Here is a 17,195-nt window from a genome sequence, read left to right on the forward strand (position 1 = left end):
AGAATTGTGCATAGGAAAAAAAATGGCTAACTGTAAAATGAGTTTACATTCATTCTTTTTTTGCCTTGAGACCACTCACTAATCTTTATTATTATTTTATCTTTATTGAAAAAAAAATTAGTTTGGCTATTTATGGCTTTGCTAATGTAAATACAACAAGATAACAAATCAGATAATAAAATAAAGACTTTTGAATGGTACTAAAACTCCTCATTATTAGTCAAAACTGACATTCCTTAATATTTGATAACAAAATCTGTTATTTTGTAGTTTAGTTTATCATCTTACAAGTTAACCAGCATATGTTCTTCCAAACAAGCTGTAGTGCCACTTTAAGGCTGAACTGATAAAACCCTCAGAGATATTCTGTCTGAACAGAGTCAGCTTACTGTGCCCGTGTGGACAGAGCTTTCATTGTCCCGTCTCTGGAGGAAGCGGTTCATTCGGGCTCGTGTCCAGCGCTGTACAGTTTGGTGCTTGGCACTGCAGTGCTGCTGATGTCATACTGAAGCGCTGAGGAAAACATGACCAGAATTAGATCATACTTATGTCTCTGTTCACTAAGTGAGCTGACTCTAGAACTTTTTTGTTCTTTCATTGTATTAGCTCATCTGTGGAGTGTGAGGTAGGACTGTACTGGCATATTGTAGTTTATGCGTCCCTGGATGCCTGAGCCGATGTGGGCTGGGAATGTATTTCTGTGGTTGAGATCCTGTTGCCACATCTCCTCTCCTGAGTCAAGCTCTGCCCTCTGGGACGCTGTTGTGACATGGACTTCATTCACCTGTTTCTGTTTTTGAGCATGATGACTAACTAAGTTTAATGCTTTATACAGTAAATGTATAGTAATGCTTTATATAGTAAAAATTTAAAGTATACAAAAGAGTATCAGTTTATTAGAAGCTGATTTAAATCCCTTTTAGATGGAGTCATGAGTCACATGGCCGCATTTTAATTTCACTGAGAAACAAACATTTAATTCATTAAGAGTTAGCTTAGTTTTTTCAGGACCAAACAACGAGACCCACACATTGATGTCATAATCAGAAAGAATGCAAAATATCTTTCAGCTGAGTTTGGCTATTTACGGCGTAAGGGGCTTTTGCTAATGTAAATTTGGAAATATAAATAATAAAATATAGACTTGTATTCTTAAATTACTATTTTTACAGTAAGTCCTTTGCCACTATAACTAACATAAATTTAGATTTTTTTCCATACTGAGAGAGAGAGAGAGAGAGAGAAAGAGAGAGAGAGAGAGAGAGAGAGAGAGAGAGAGACGTCATTCATGGTTCATGGGTAGAGTGGGCAAATGGATGAAGACAATCAAGAGGAACGTTAGTTGGAGAGGTGTACATTACAGAAGACATCTGCTTGGATTGGCATTGTTTTGGACCTATCTGAATGCAAAAGATACATTTGAGATTGGAATTACTTTTTTTTTAATTATGGGGCAATGACAGATTAATATTACCACAATGAGGAAACAAACTGCAGGCCTGATATAAAAGGTAACAATCTCCAGATGGAGTACTTGAAAATGTGATATTTGTATAATATCTCATATAACTTTGATATATATTTGTTTTTATTTTAGTGAATTTAGTGATTTTGTGAATCCTTGATACTCCAGTTTAGCTGGTAGGCTAGTTTGTGTAATTACAGACATTGTTTTCCCACTTTAGGACATTTATACAAAGTATAATATATAAATATAAACTAGGCTATTTTACAAACACATATGCATTATGCATGTATATCGTAATTAATTAATCTGTCAAAGGAATTGAATATCTTATATTCATGTTGTGGGTCTTTTATCTCGGCCATTTATATTTAACGGTTGTTTATTTTAAAAATATATTAATATAATCGTATGTTAAACATACATATAATTCAAATAGGTATACGTTTTAAAATACAAAAATAAACGTGTTTGTGGGTGTTCTGGATGTAACAATTGACGCAGAAGGATTACGCACAAACTCCGGATGAGGTGCGTGAATGCAAATAGCTCTGATGTGGGGAGCGAATCACAGTTGTGGAAAGCGGAAGAGGGCGGGGACTTAAAATAATACCATTGGTTCACTTCATATGGATTAGTTTTGGTTAGCTTGCTTCTAGTGATGGGATTTATGGCTCTTTGAGGGGATCCGGATCTTCGCGATCCGTTCCTTTCAAAGAGCCGTTCAAAAGAACGGCTCTTTTGGCTCTTTTTAAATATTTAGTCAGTTTTAAGAAGCCAGCTTGGGGGCATCTCAGTTTATCCTGGAAATAATCACTGGGAGGAATGATGAGGTGAGATTTGTAGCCAAATAATTAAAACTCAGATATCACACACCAATATCTGAGTTTGAATTATTCTGAAATATTGATTATTACCCCATTTGTCATGTGTGGACTATATTCCATAGGGTTGCACAAATCCCTCTGCTTAGACAGTGACATCACTATTTTGGATTTACCTTTAGTACAAAATGTGTGTGTGTGTGTGTGTGTGTGTGTGTGTGTGTAAAGCTACGTTGACTTATGTTATTCATACAATACCTACTCAAATAAACATCAAAAACAAAGCCGGCTGCAATGAATTTCTGTGCAAAACAGCTTTTACTACAAACACTTTCACACAAGAACATTGTTATCACACAAGAACATTTTGATAGAAAACAAAAAATATTTAAAGTAGATAAAATTAGAATAAATAAAATGGAAATGTCTACATACTACATACTATTACTACTGTAAACTTTGCAAATAGGACATCAGCCCCTTCAAGTCAATGAACAATAACAAAGTGGGCTGCAATGAACATGCACAACTAATAACTAATATCATCACGCTATAAAGGGTTGGCCTGCGCTGGGTGCGCCCCTCCCCCTATAGCTGTTCTGTCTCGCGGAGGAGCTCATTTGTGTGCATCTGTGTGAAATACGCATAGGAAAAAAGAACGACAGAAAGAACGGCTCCCCTCCAGCCGCGACTCGGCTCCCATCGTTCATGTTTATGAGCCGTTCAAAAGAATCGGTTCGTTCGCGAACGTCACAACTCTACTTGCTTCATTAAGGCTTTATCAACGAGCGCTTTCAGAGTTTACCGTTAACTTCTACACAACTCGTAGAAAACAGAAGCCTTAATAATTATGAAAACAGATAGTTATGAATGAACAAACACGGAGGTTCAAGGCTAGCATATGCTGGGAAATACTAAGAGTATGTTGTAGTTATCTTGGTTCTGGTGTTAGTATTTTCTCTGTTGTCAGAAGAACACTGTAAGGCAGAGGCTGTTCAAAGCAGAGATGAGAGCTCTGAAGTGTTGGAGGATTCCTGCCATTATTACTATCCTACAGCAAACCTGGATTTTAGCCATGGAAATTCCTCCTGATGGTGAGGAACTTGTCCACAGCTGGCCTTGTAATCAGAGTTCATCTTATTCTCATATTTCGTCCTTTTAATTCTTTTAACATTATTTTTTTTGTGTGTGTGCTGTATATCCTCACAGTCAGGCAGTCTCCGATGATCATTAAAGAGAGTCCTCAAGACCACATAGTAGATCCAGTTGACCCTATTATAGTGGAGTGTGAAGCAACGGGAAATCCACCTCCAGTGTAAGCATCCAACAACATTTACTGTCACACAGTGTGATTTATATAATTATACATGTCAATTTGCATTGTATAGATATTTCCTATGATTTGCTTTTGTTTGGTTGTTTAAAAAGTGCTAAAATATTGACTGATTGCAATGTAAAACGTATGTGTTTTTAAATGACTATACAGTTGTGTTAGAAAAAGTGTAATTGACAGATGACACTTATTGCACATAGCTTCACATGGACACGTAATGGAGTGTACCTGAATGTGGCTCGAGATCCTCAGGTCAGCATGAGGTGGCGTTCTGGCACATTAGAGATTTTCTTCTGGGGTCGTCCTGATGACTATGAGGGTGTCTATCAGTGCACGGCGACTAATGAGTTTGGCTCTGCTCTGTCCAGTTACATCAGTCTGCGTGTCTCCAGTAAGCCCGTACACAGCATGCAATTGCTAATACACAGCAATAGTATTTGGTCAGTGGGCTTTTAAAGGTGCTCTAAGTGATGTCACACATTTTTTAGGCCAAAACATTTTTTGTCACATCCAGCAAACATCTCCTCACTATCTGCTAGCTGCTTGTCCCCTGAACACACTGTAAAAAAAACGGGGTCTCTCTAGACACCACAGGCTCCACAAACAACAAGAAAAACAAACTGGGCTCACCCGCACCACAAAACATAACAAACTGTTCCAGCCAATAACCGACAAGAAAGATTTGGGGGTGGGGTTTGGGGGGTTAGTGCATGGATGAGGAGGAGGGAGGGTCTAGCTAGCTTCCGTTTTGTTTGACAACAATTTGAACATCAACAAGAAGTTACGACTCCTGGCATCGCTTAGAGCAACTTTAAACATGTCATTTCTGTGATCAGAGGCCCGTACCTGGTTGAAGGAGTATCTTGAGCCAGTCTCAGTGGTGGTTGGACTTCCTCTCATCCTTTCCTGCAATCCTCCTGTAGGTCCTCCAAAACCTGACACTTATTGGCTAAACAGCAGTAAGTGTCCGACTCATACGTTTCTGATATGAAAGATACAATGATCTAAAGTTGCTTTGGGAGCATCAGAGTCAGTGCTAAGTTGTACTAAGATGTACACTGCTGCTTAAAATTTTGGGGTCAGTAGGATTATTTATTTATTTAAGTTAAAATTAAAGTTGTTTTAGAAGTTAAAGTTATGATGTTACAAAGATTTCTATCTCAAATAAATGCTGGTCTTCTGAAGTTTCTTTTCATCAAAGAATTCTAAAAAATGTACTGTTGTTTTCACTAAATTATTAAGCAGCACAGTAGTTTTCATTGACTACTGAAGGATCATGTGACACTAAAGCCTAAAGTAATATCTGCTGAAAATTCCTGCCATCACAGGAATACATTTCATGTTTTCTGTATGAATATATTTTAAAATGTATTTTTAATTGTAATAATATTTAAATTTTTACTGTGTATTTGATCAAATAAATACATAAGATAATTATTTAAATAACATAAAAATATCTTACAAAAAAAGAGCCCACACTTTTGAATGGCAGTGTAATTGTAAAACGAATCTTCAATTTAACGGTTATGATTGTTGAAACTTAAATAAGCCTTTAAATATACTGGCAATAGTTTTTATCCAAGTTCATCTTTGCTCCATAGCCATGGTACCAATCCGTCAGGATCGTCGAGTATCAAAGGCAGAGAATGGAGATCTGTACTTCTCTAGTATCGTAGAAGAAGATGCTCTTACAAACTATGTCTGTGTCGCGCGCTTCCCCTTCACAAACACCATCCAGCAGAAGCCGCCCCTCATCCTTCAGGTGCTCACAGGTCTGTGTTTGAGCAGTTATTATTATTCTGCTTTAGGGTTAATCATTAAGCAAATCTGTCTTAATATTTTCTCTCGTGCCTATGTCTGTGTGTGTTCAGTTGAGGAAGAGCCATGATTTAAACCATCTAACAGTCTAATGCCATGGTGAGTTAGGACTCTTTCTTATGCTTTTTTTATTGTAAACACTCAACAGACCTTACTGATCCACTAACTATTCACCTCTGCTTTGGCCAGGCTTGTAAAGGGTGAAGTTGTCTATCAAATTTGTGATATTTTATGTCTATGTAGCTCGCATGCCAGCCCATACGGCACCCAAGTTTCTGAAACCCAAAGGAACCACCAGCACAAGCATTGCAATGCTGGGGGAAGAGCTTATTTTGGAGTGTTTTGCTGCTGGAGTGTGAGTTTTAAAATCATTCTGATGACACATCTGTTTTCTGTGAGCAGTTGCTTATTTGATTGCCTTGTTGTGAAACCTGCTTTTAACTTTTACCCATTAGTAACTTTTTCTCTCTTTTTTCTTGTAGTCCAACTCCCTCCATCAAATGGACTAAAGATTGGGTGGAGATGTCCATGACGGGAAAGAAGTTGGAGAACTTCAATAAGACACTTAGAATAAAGAACGTCTCTATGGATGATGGAGGAGACTACATCTGCACTGCTTCAAACAGGATGGGCAGCCTGGACCATGTCATCACTGTCAGGGTCAAATGTAGAATACTTTTCTTGAACAGTAACATAATTTGGCATATATTCAATTAATGACAAACAGATTTTCAATCACACAAATATATTCTAAAACATAAACATTATGGAACAATGTGAAGATCAATAAATAATGATACATTTTATTTTAATTATTACTTAAAGAATGGCAAAATCAAGATGACTATCTATTCTCAATTCTCTTTCCACCTCTTGCTATCTGCAGCGGTTCCGTTCTGGGTGGAGAAGCCTGAGAGTCTGGTTTTGTCTCGTGATGACAGTGGTAGTATAATGTGTAGAGCTGATGGAATTCCTCGACCACAGATACAGTGGCTGGTTAATGGAGAGCCAATCAGTGGTGAGAAAAACAACAGCGTCATGTACAACCGGGTGCACTGGCAAGCTTTTTAATGCTCACTCTTTCTGTGTTTATTTTAGATGCTCCTAAGAGTCCAGGCAGACAGGTTTCAGGAGACACTTTAACATTCAGGGCTGTGGTTCCAGACACTGTTGCTGTGTTCCAGTGCAACGCTTCAAACCATTACGGCTATATCATGGCCAACGCTTTCTTGGTTGTAATGGGTAAGAGCTAGTAGAGGCTGAGAATGAAAAATACTAGCATTTACATGCACTTACAAGCTATTTACAAGCAAATTTACTCTGTTTACTCTGCAGATATGAAACCTCGCCTGTTAGGTCCCAGAGAGGAACTCATTAAAACAACAGAAGGCAATAATACATATTTAGACTGCCCATATTTTGGCTCTCCTAAACCTGATCTGCGGTGGTAAATATATTGTCTTACTTTCATTTACATTCATCATCCAAATCAGTTTGGTAAGTTGTAAGAACAGTAACATGTAAGGAGTTTTAACTTTTGAATTGTCACAAATACAAGCATAAAAACAGGAAATATGTCTGTTGTGATGGTGTGAATAAACAAAATGTGGAGTAATTGCATAAAAGATTTTAAAATGTAAGTGCACATAAAGTTTCCAATCGATGTGTGTATAGGTCAAAAGGAGGACTAGGTACCTTAGAGGGAAGTCGGCATAGGATTCTTCCAAATGGTACACTGGAAATCAGAAACACGAAGCTACAAGATCAAGGAAGCTATGTGTGTGTTGCAAGCAACGTCATTGGAAGAGATGAGAAGGAGGTCCAACTAGAGGTCAAAGGTCAGTATCTGGAAAAGTAACTGCTTTGAAATTTCTAACTAAAATACCTTTATTTCATGTGCACCAATGTCCATTTTAAACATTTAAAAAAAAATTATTATGGTTTATGACACATCCAAAAAAGGAAAAAGCTTTTGCTTTATAGATTCTAGATTCTCCATACTTTACTCATATGTTTTGTATATCATTATAATGCAGGTTGACCTGCTTTTTAAAAGATTAACTTATTTTTATTTTATAGAGCCCATTAAAATTGTCCGTGTCCCACACAATACTATAGTCATAAGAGGAAGTCTGGCTCGCTTTGATTGCAAGATTAAATTTGACTCGACTCTGGATGTCACCGTCACTTGGCTTAAAGACAAGAAGTTCTTGATCTTAGGAAGGAGGTAAACACAATTTATTAATTTTTTTATCAGGCCAAAAGCATGATGGAAGTGTCAATAACTATTCTAAAGGTTTACTGCATTAAAATATATTGTGTTTGACTGCTTTGTGTCTTATAGGATGACCAAGGATGAGGATTCTCTGAGCATTGCTGATGTGTACAGACGAGATGAAGGCATCTACACCTGCAGGGTTAAAAGTGAACTGGAGGAGGTCACTGCCTCAGCCAAACTCACTGTGATGGGTACCAGCACATATATTGTCTCTACACATGTATACACTATAAACATGAGCACATTGATCATGTATACTTTTGCTTTTAGATCGTCCAGACCCGCCCAGTGACCTAGAGATATCAGACCCATCAGAGAGGAGCGTTAGACTCACCTGGGTACCAGGACTGAGCAACCACAGTCCTATTAAAGGTACACGAATACACACATCCACACAAACATAGATGCAAACTAAATCTGTTAGCAATCTAGCCTGACAATGACATAATCTTGAATTAATTCTCTGTTAGAGTACCTGGTTCAGTACACTGAAGATCTCCTTGCAGACTATTGGCTGCTGTCAAGTGGCTGGAAGAACCTGTCCAGCTACCCAGGGAGCCTAAACTCTGTCATTTTACAGCTGACACCATTTGTAGAGTACAAATTCCGGGTCATCGCTGTCAATGGTATAGGTCCCAGTAAACCTAGCTGGCCATCTGAGTACTACCAGACTGGAGGAGCTGGTGGGTCCTTATTCTATTCTATTCTATATTTTTTCAAAAATTTGGGGTATGTAATATTTATTTTGTCAATCACAACTACAGTAAAGTCCAATCACAACAAGGATGATTCCTATAATGATAATGAAAAAGATGTAGTTTTAAAAAAGGTTTTAAAAAGAGTAGCCAAGTCCACAATATAATAATAACAGCACAGAGGAACAATATCGTTGGAATTACTCTCAGAATGATAAATGATAAAAACGTTGACAGCCAATCAGAATCCACCTGACTTTTAACATTTAAAGGGTTAGTTCACCCAAATAGCAAAATTATGTTATTAATAACTTACCCTCATGTTGTTCCAAACCCGTAAGACCTCCGTTTATCTTTGGAACACCGTTTAATATATTTTAGATTTAGTCCGAGAGCTCTCAGTCCCTCCATTGAAGCTGTGTTCTAGTTCTTTCGGACAGTTCGATTCAATAAACCGGTAGAAGAAAACAGTTCACCGGTTCTTTGCGCTCTAAGTAATGCAGTCATTAGCGATGATTGCAAGTCTTCGGTTTACCTGGGCTCATAACATTAACACAGAATCAGTTCAGAATCAATCACCAAAAGAATCAGTTCGGTTCAGATCCGCTGTGTGTCCGTCTGTTTCACGCTGAATCACACATGCGCAGTATCATCAGCTCCTCGGTTCTCGAATCGGACACGTCTGACAGAAACGGTTCTTGACTCGAGAACCAGTCAATCGTTCGTTCGTTATCTGGCTCGGCTCGGTGTTCATCTTCAGTTCTCTCTTCACAGCAGTTCAGTCAGTGTACTGTTTGAGTACATGAATTACTCCGGGATATTGGTTTGTTTTAACTCAGAGGGAGTGTCAGCCACATTAAAAAAGTTAACAGCTTAAGTCATTTGTGGATTAATGCATATTGCAGACGCGAACCTTTTAAAACGATTCAGTTCGATTTGATGAACTGGTTCGAATGATTTGTTCGCGAACTGGATATCACAAACTGCTCTGTTTTGAACTCTCTCTCACAACAGACCCGGAAGAGAAGACAATGCTGAATAAAGTCGTACGTTTTGCTATTTTTGGACCAAAATGTATTTCTGATGCTTCAAAAAATTCTAACTGAACCTCTGATGTCACATGAACTACTTTGAAGATGTTTTTCTTACCTTTCTGGACATGGACAGTATACCGTACACACAGCTTCAATGGAGGGACTGAGAGCTCTCGGACTAAATCTAAAATATATTAAACGGTGTTCCAAAGATAAACGGAGGTCTTACGGGTTTGGAACAACATGAGGGTGAGTTATTAATGACATAATTTTGCTATTTGGGTGAATTAACCCTTTAAAGAGGCAGAAAACAAAATTGCAGCATGTGCTTATTTATAAATAATGTTATCAAATGTTGGTATGGATGCTTATATAAATATCAATATAGTTATCATTCTTGGTGTGAACAGGCCATTATTGTGAAATTGTATTATGTTTTTAGAATAGATGTTTTCTATTTTTTATATATTTTTAAATGTAATTTATTCCCGTGATGCAAAGCTGAATTTTCAGAAGTCATTATTCTAGTCTTCAGTGTCAAATGATCCTTCGGAAATCATTCTCTTCTGCTGATTTGGTGTTCAGTAAACATTTATTATCAATGTTGAAAACAGTTGTTCTGCTTAATAAATTTGTGGAAACCATGAAAAATGTTTTTCAGGATACTTTGATGAATTAAATGTTCAAAAGAACAGCATTTATTTGAAATACTTTTGAAAAATCTTTTGTAACATTATGAATGTTTTCTACTGTAACGTTTTATCAATTTAATACATCCTTGCCGAATAACTGTATATTATAATACAATATATTGTACAGTATGTTGAATTATGTTTAATGTCCTTAGTACCTGATGCCATCCCAAGAAACATCCAAGGAATGGGAAGTGGAGTGTTCCGAAATAACATGGAAATCAGCTGGGAGGTGATGTTCTGATGATTGATGGATAGCAGTCATTTTATTCAGAGTTGTTGACTTGTGATGTAATCACGTGCATATGATTTATTTTAACTGTGATGTTTATGTTGTGTATGAAGCCACTGGAGTACAGAGAATGGAATGGGCCGAAACTGGGCTACATGGTTTGGTGGAGACGAAGGGATTCAAGGGAAGAGTGGAAGAACTACACAACATACTGGTGGTGTAGCTGCATCATCTATGATACTGACACCTTCACACCCTATGAGATTAAAGTTCAGGCCGTCAACTTCTTCGGCTCTGGCCCAGAATCCCCTGTTGTGATTGGCTACTCTGGGGAGGACCGTAAGATCACATCTAAGTTCTGTTGAGCATATATTAGAAGAAGAGATTCCGCTCAGTGCTTCACTCATATTGGGTTCTCTAACAGGTCCAGTTGCCGCTCCATCTGATCTGAGCGTGTCAGACATTGAGAGCACAAAGCTGATAGTCCATTGGGATCCAGTGGCACGAGCTGACATCATGGGTGAAATAAAAGAGTACAAAGTATGGCTTCTTAGTTGCACAGGTAAGTTCATTCCCTCCCAGTAAATTATATGGGCTGCTGATGGAGCTGTGGTCGGTTTCTCAGGTTTACTACTGGAGAGAGAGCAGTCGTCTGCCCTGGCACATTGTTAGCAGGAGGATTAAGACCAAGAGTTTTAAAGCTAATGGACCTCGTCTGTCTGGGACCCTGACCGGTCTTGTACCATTTAGTAACTACAGGATGTATATTGTAGTGGCCAATAATCGCTTTGAGGGTCCGCCCAGCAACACCATTGAGTTTCAGACACCTGAAGGAGGTATTAAACTGTCCAGTTTTAACATTATAACACATCAAACACATGCAGGACATCTTACATGCATCTTCCTTCCCCTTTAGTGCCCTCGGTTCCCAGATCATTCAGAATCATGCACCGGCACTATGACACCATTTATCTGGACTGGGAAGAACCTGCAGAACCCAATGGCATTCTGACTGGATATATCCTGAAATATCAGACATGTACGTGCACTTTTTTTTTTTTTTTTTTAAGGAATAAGGACCTTTATTTTCATGAATGGAAAGTTCAAAAACAGCATTTACTTAAAATGGAAATCTTTTGTAATTTTATAAATGACTATATTTTTTTATCAATTTAATGCATTCTTGCTAAATAAAATGTTATTGTTTTTAAAACAAATACTAACTATAAACTTTTGAATGGTAGTATATGTGTGAATTATATTATCATGACATGCCATAATTTTGACAGTCTCTTAACCTAACATTTAGTTCATTGTGGTAAAAACATTAATAATTAACAGGTTCAATGAACAAAAATGCACGCAAACATTGCATGTATATCCCCCCAAAAATGTAGCATTCCTTAAAATGATGACAGTAGATGTAGATGTTTTCTGCTGCATTTTATTTCATTTTATAGTTTGTTTATCACTAGAAACTAAATGATTACACAAATCAGAGATCTAAATGGTATCTAGCCCTACAAATCTGTGCTGATAATTTCTCTGTAGTGAACATCACTCTGGGCGACAGAATCCTGGTTGAATACATTCCTCCTAATATCACATACTTCTCTCTGCGCCGTTTTGACCGTTACACTCGATACAAGTTCTCACTGGCAGCACAAACCGAGACTGGAGTCGGGGAGGCGTTCACAGAGGAATCGCCCCATTTTACAACTGAGGGTAAGGTGTCTTCATTTACATTCGTATGATCATTGTTCTGTAAACACAAAATGATTCCTTACATCTTCTGCATGATTGGCTGTGTGCAAGAACAGAATATACCCGGGATCAAGTGGACATTGTGACACAGGGTTGGTTCATTGGCTTAATGTGCGCAGTCACTCTCCTCGTTCTTATCATGCTCATAGTCTTTTTCATCAAGAGGAGCCGAGGAGGAAAGTACGCAGGTGAAATATAATTTACTTGAGACAAGTTACATATAATTATTATGCATCATTTATAATATATGTGTCAAAATATATTCTTTTGTTTGGTTGCTTTTGTAAGTGCGGGACAAGAAGGACTATGCACTGGAGCCAATGGATGATAGAGAGAATGGAACGTTTGATTACAGGTGGCTTTCTGTTTGATTTTGAAAGTTTTCTTAAGTTTATTTACTACAGGCACAGTTTAGTTTCAGTGATGCACTAAAGGGTGAAAAATTAATCAATCAGACCTATCATTTACATCATAACATAATCACATTAGCACTGTTTTGAAGTATGTACTGTACACCATAATAACTGTTCCATTTTCATCACTTCATCCATCAAACATTTCTCACTTTGTTATTCCTCCCTTATTTTTGTTTGACTTTTGCGATTGGACCACTGAAGGTCTCTTGAGAGGTATGAATACCATACATGTGTTATGTCATACATAACAAGTGTTGATTTATTTTTTAATTATTATTAAATTACGTTATTTGTTTTACAACAATAATTAATACAAGTATTCCAGTCTAACGATTTAGCTATTTTTAAAACAGTTTTTACACTATTGTTCAAAGGTTTGGGAAATTAATACTTTTATTCGGCAGGATGCATTAAATTGTTCCAAAAGTGAAGAGTATATATATAATTGTTCTATTTAAAATAATGGCTTCCCTTTAGATCTTTCTATTCATCAAACAATGTATCACAATTTCCAGAAAAATATCAAGCAGCACAATTGTTTTCAACATTGATAATAATAAGAAATGTTTCTTGAGCAGCAAACCAGCATATTAGATGATTTCTGAAGCATCATGTGACACTGAAGACTGGATTCATGATACTGAAAATTCAGTTTTAGCAACATCGTAATAAACATTCAAATAGAACACAGTTCTTTTAAATATTGACAATATTTGTATTTTTGATTAAATAAATGCAGCCTTGTTGAGCTGAAGACAGTTCTTTCAAAATCATTTAAAAAATCGCACTGACCACGAACCTTTGAACAGTTTTTTTTTTATTGGCTACTGTTGTCCCATGTTTTATGTTTTGTATGTCATGTTTATGTTTGCTGCTTCACATTATATTAATTGTGACTTCTATATCAGGATAACACGAGTGTCCACAATGCCCTATACCAGACGGTATGTATCTCTTTAAGTTTTGTTATGAGCATTGTTTGGAATAATGAAGATCCTCTTCCTTGTAAAATTAGTCTCAAATTAATCATTTCCCCCTCAGTGAGGAAGAAGGTCGACAGGGACGCAGTCAAGGTGTGATCGAGCACATTGGCAGGAGAACAAACAGTGACGACAGCCTCATGGAGTACTGTGAGGGTGAAGAGATCAAGTTTAATGAGGATGGCTCCTTTATCGGCGAGTACACAGGCGTCAGTAAGAGGAACATGGACAGGAGCCCGTACCAGGACAGCTCTGAGCCCACGTCTCCTGTGGCCATCTACTCTTTTGCTTAGAGTTCATGGTGGGATGCCCAAAGTGTCCCACTGAACCATCTTTACACAGACGGACTGACCTCAAAACATAGAACACAAGATTATGATCTGTTTAACCTCTCAGACAGGCTGCAAATGATGCGTAGAGGTGTGTTTTAAAGGTAAACCAGTGTTTCTGCTGATTTACAGTAAAAAGTACCAATCAGATTTTTTTTTTTTCAAATCCACAAATCATGTGAGAGGAAGCCAAGCAAACATGCCTTGATGTGTTTGTCATGTTGATAAGAAGACTGAAAAGAAACGGCTGATGGAAGCTTGAGTCACTGAACAAGCTTAGGTTCATTTTATAAAATAACGTTCAGGATCCTTTCACACTGATTTACTTACACAGACATATGAAGAGATGTTGAGCATCAGAACTCCCACAATGCTTTGTTGTTTAACCAGTGTTTGATGTCACTGATAGTTGCTACTAATTGTTTTTTCTAATAGCTCCATTTTTACTTGTATATTTGTGTGTTTGCTGTACTGTAGATCACATTTATGGACTACAAACCATTTATTCTCAGACAGAATACAATCTAACCCTTTGCTTTGTATTATAGTATGATGTACATGATGGCTTTTGTATTTTTTTTTCTTTTCAGTCTGTTAAGAGTACTATCATAAATGTAGTAGTGCTTCAGTTAAAATGCATCAAATGAATTAAACGTACAGTATGGGATTTTTGGCCAACAGGGGTCACTCAATCAAAATAATAACATAATACGTACATTGATGACGTCGGGAAAGAGCGTAGGCTCATGGGAGTTGTTCATTGGAACACGCGCTCTGTCGCTCCCCACATTCCTCACTCATTTTAACTGAGGCCGGCGACACACTGGATGCGTGGCGCAAGCGTCTCAGCTGCGTGGCGTGTCAGTTTTTAATTCGGCTCCCATTTTAATAGGTTAGAGCTTGCAGACTGCCTGCGTGAGCCGCGCGTCTCAAACGCGTGCATGCTAGAAATAGAACCGACGCCTATTTTTCACGCGACACGCGCGCGTGTTGGAAGCGTTTCCAGGCAAAATATAATAGGAAAATATGTTTATATGTAATTTTGTACACAAATACATATTAATTCATGACATTTTGATGTTTGAAAGTCTATAGGTTGACATAAATTCAGATATAAATGTAATTTAAAAAAATAAATAATTAGCGATTTTCAAATATTGTACCTGTCAAACATAAGTCTATTTTGCTGTCAATACTGTTGACGGTGTCCTTTATCAGTAGGCTTTATATTTATGTTCAACATGAAGTATAGATATTGTTGTCATGAAGACAAGAGCCTGGTCTGTCATATGGCGCTCGCTTTGTGTCATTCGGCGACGAGACTGACAAGCACGACAGATAACACACGTGTATACGTGCGTGTACGTCTCCATTTGTTTTATATGTAGACGTACACGCAAATATCACGTCACGTAGACACGTCAATAACGTGTAGCTGTTGATTTTTACAGACGTGACGGCGGCGTCACGTTAGAAGTTAACGTGTGGATTACGTCTGTACGTCTTAACGTCTGTACGTCTGCACGTCTTAACGTCTGCCCGTCTGCACGTCTGCCCGTCTGTACGTCTGCACGTCTTAACGTCTGCCCGCCTAATTTTCCTTATTTTCTCATACTTTTACTGTTATAGACATTCTAGATAATCTTATTTTGGCAGTTTACTTAGAACTACATTGGATTTATTTATTTTTATAATGCTGAATGTTAAGTAGGCTACATACATTTGGTATCCCAATGATATACAAGTCTATTGTCATGTATATACGATCTTATGAGAGACAAATAAAATGGGCTAGTAAAATTCAGAAAAAGTGGTCATATCATTATTTGTTTGTTTAAGATTTGTTAAAGCCCCGCAGCAGCCGGTCTGCATGCCTCAAGTTCATTCATAGATGCTGCATTTAGTTTTAATTAACCATTCAGAAACGTATTGGATTTTAAACTAAAATAAATTATCAATCATTCAATTTAAAATCGTTTAACATAAATACTATTTAATAGAGCTACACTAAATATAAAGCCTAGCACTCTATTAAATTGAGCCTAGTCATACTGCACATTTTTTACTACTATGTTAAGAGCCCTGATAAATAAACTGTAACAGGCTTAAACGGATGCATCTTGTTTTCACCTGCAGGAAAAACAAACAGTTAAAACAAAAATGACAGTAAATGACCACTAAAGTCAGTAGGTGGCAGCAGAGGGACACTTATCTGCTCATTAGCCATGTCCACTCCTTGATCTATTTGTAAGGAAGTTTCAGTAAGTTTTGGGTCATTTATTCCTGTACATTAAGGGCTCAGTGCATTAACAATTTCATAAAGGAGCAATGTTCGATATAGTATACATTTGCTTTTCTAAAATATTTTCAGTGCTTTAAATGTCTTACAGATTTGTATTGTATGGGGGTTCTGCGTCTTTGGAAAAGTTATATTCCACTAACACAAGATAATTAATGAGTGAAATGTATGACTGAATGATTTTTTTAATTTATTTTTATGTCAAAACGAAGCGTTTGTAATGTCATTTGTAGCATCTTTTAATAACAGAATAATAGACTTAAATGGTCAGAGTATGACTGATTTATTCTGTGGTATTGTCTGCATGCTGGTCCTATTCCTGTCTACTTATTGATACACGAGATACCCATACCTTTACCCTGCTCTTAAGCACACACAATAATCATAAATGCAACACTAAATCTTTAAATCATGGGAAATAAAGTTTGTTACATAAATAAGAATAACAGTAAAAAGCATTTTCTTAACAATTTTGCAGTTATTGAAGTACATGTTTTTCATTCCATATTGCTCCATTTGCACAATCTGTATTGTCATCACTGGAATTCTTGTAAGAGCAGATTGACATCAATTAAAAGTCAAATTAGTAGTCAACACTGCAGTTATATTGTATAAAACTGACTAAATGCTATGGCATAATCATGTTTATATTACTTATATGATTAACCAATATTATCCAATATCCAAAAGCAGCCATATCACCCTGTAGCCTAAGACTGGTTGCCCACTGAAGCTCAGCAGGGTTGAGTCTGGTTAGTACCTGGATGAGAGACTCCTGGGAAAACTAGGTCACTGCTGGAAGAGGTGTTAGTGAGGCCAGTAGGGGGCGCTCACCCTGTGGTCTGTGTGGGTCCTAATGCCTCAGTGTAGTGACGGGGACACTATACTGTCAAAGAGCACCGTCCTTCGGATGAGACGTTAAACTGAGGTCCTGACTCTCTGTGGTCATTAAAAACCAATGACCTGCACATTGGTGGTGGAGGTGATTACCCCCCTTCCATATGTAAAAGCGATTTGAGTTCCTAGAAAAGCGCTA

At 37.4% G+C, this 17,195-nt stretch overlaps 1 protein-coding gene across 5 annotated transcripts; it reads left to right on the forward strand.

The window, feature by feature from the left end:
* The first annotated feature begins 1,223 nt into the window (after positions 1 to 1,223).
* LOC132129420 (neurofascin-like) lies at positions 1,224 to 14,431 on the forward strand. Of its 5 annotated transcripts, none has more exons than XM_059541005.1 (27): positions 1,224 to 1,511; positions 3,260 to 3,383; positions 3,499 to 3,604; positions 3,823 to 4,013; positions 4,459 to 4,581; positions 5,224 to 5,394; positions 5,684 to 5,795; positions 5,923 to 6,107; positions 6,327 to 6,458; positions 6,539 to 6,682; positions 6,776 to 6,887; positions 7,115 to 7,278; positions 7,520 to 7,667; positions 7,785 to 7,909; positions 7,989 to 8,090; positions 8,189 to 8,401; positions 10,295 to 10,371; positions 10,485 to 10,503; positions 10,706 to 10,911; positions 10,997 to 11,207; positions 11,288 to 11,410; positions 11,923 to 12,096; positions 12,192 to 12,323; positions 12,424 to 12,490; positions 12,753 to 12,764; positions 13,460 to 13,495; positions 13,593 to 14,431. In XM_059541005.1, exons 2-27 carry the CDS (start codon positions 3,296 to 3,298, stop codon positions 13,822 to 13,824), a joined length of 3,405 nt encoding a protein of 1,134 aa, XP_059396988.1. In that variant the 5' UTR covers positions 1,224 to 1,511; positions 3,260 to 3,295; the 3' UTR covers positions 13,825 to 14,431. The 5 variants fall into 5 exon arrangements, with proteins under 5 accessions (XP_059396988.1, XP_059396983.1, XP_059396986.1 ...); XM_059541000.1 differs by having other exon boundaries at positions 1,227 to 1,511; positions 10,485 to 10,710; positions 10,796 to 10,911; XM_059541003.1 differs by having other exon boundaries at positions 1,227 to 1,511; positions 3,263 to 3,383; positions 10,485 to 10,710; positions 10,796 to 10,911.
* Positions 14,432 to 17,195: the final 2,764 nt, after the last annotated feature.

The sequence above is a fragment of the Carassius carassius genome, chromosome 46, assembly GCF_963082965.1.
Source record: "Carassius carassius chromosome 46, fCarCar2.1, whole genome shotgun sequence".
NCBI lineage: Eukaryota > Metazoa > Chordata > Actinopteri > Cypriniformes > Cyprinidae > Carassius > Carassius carassius.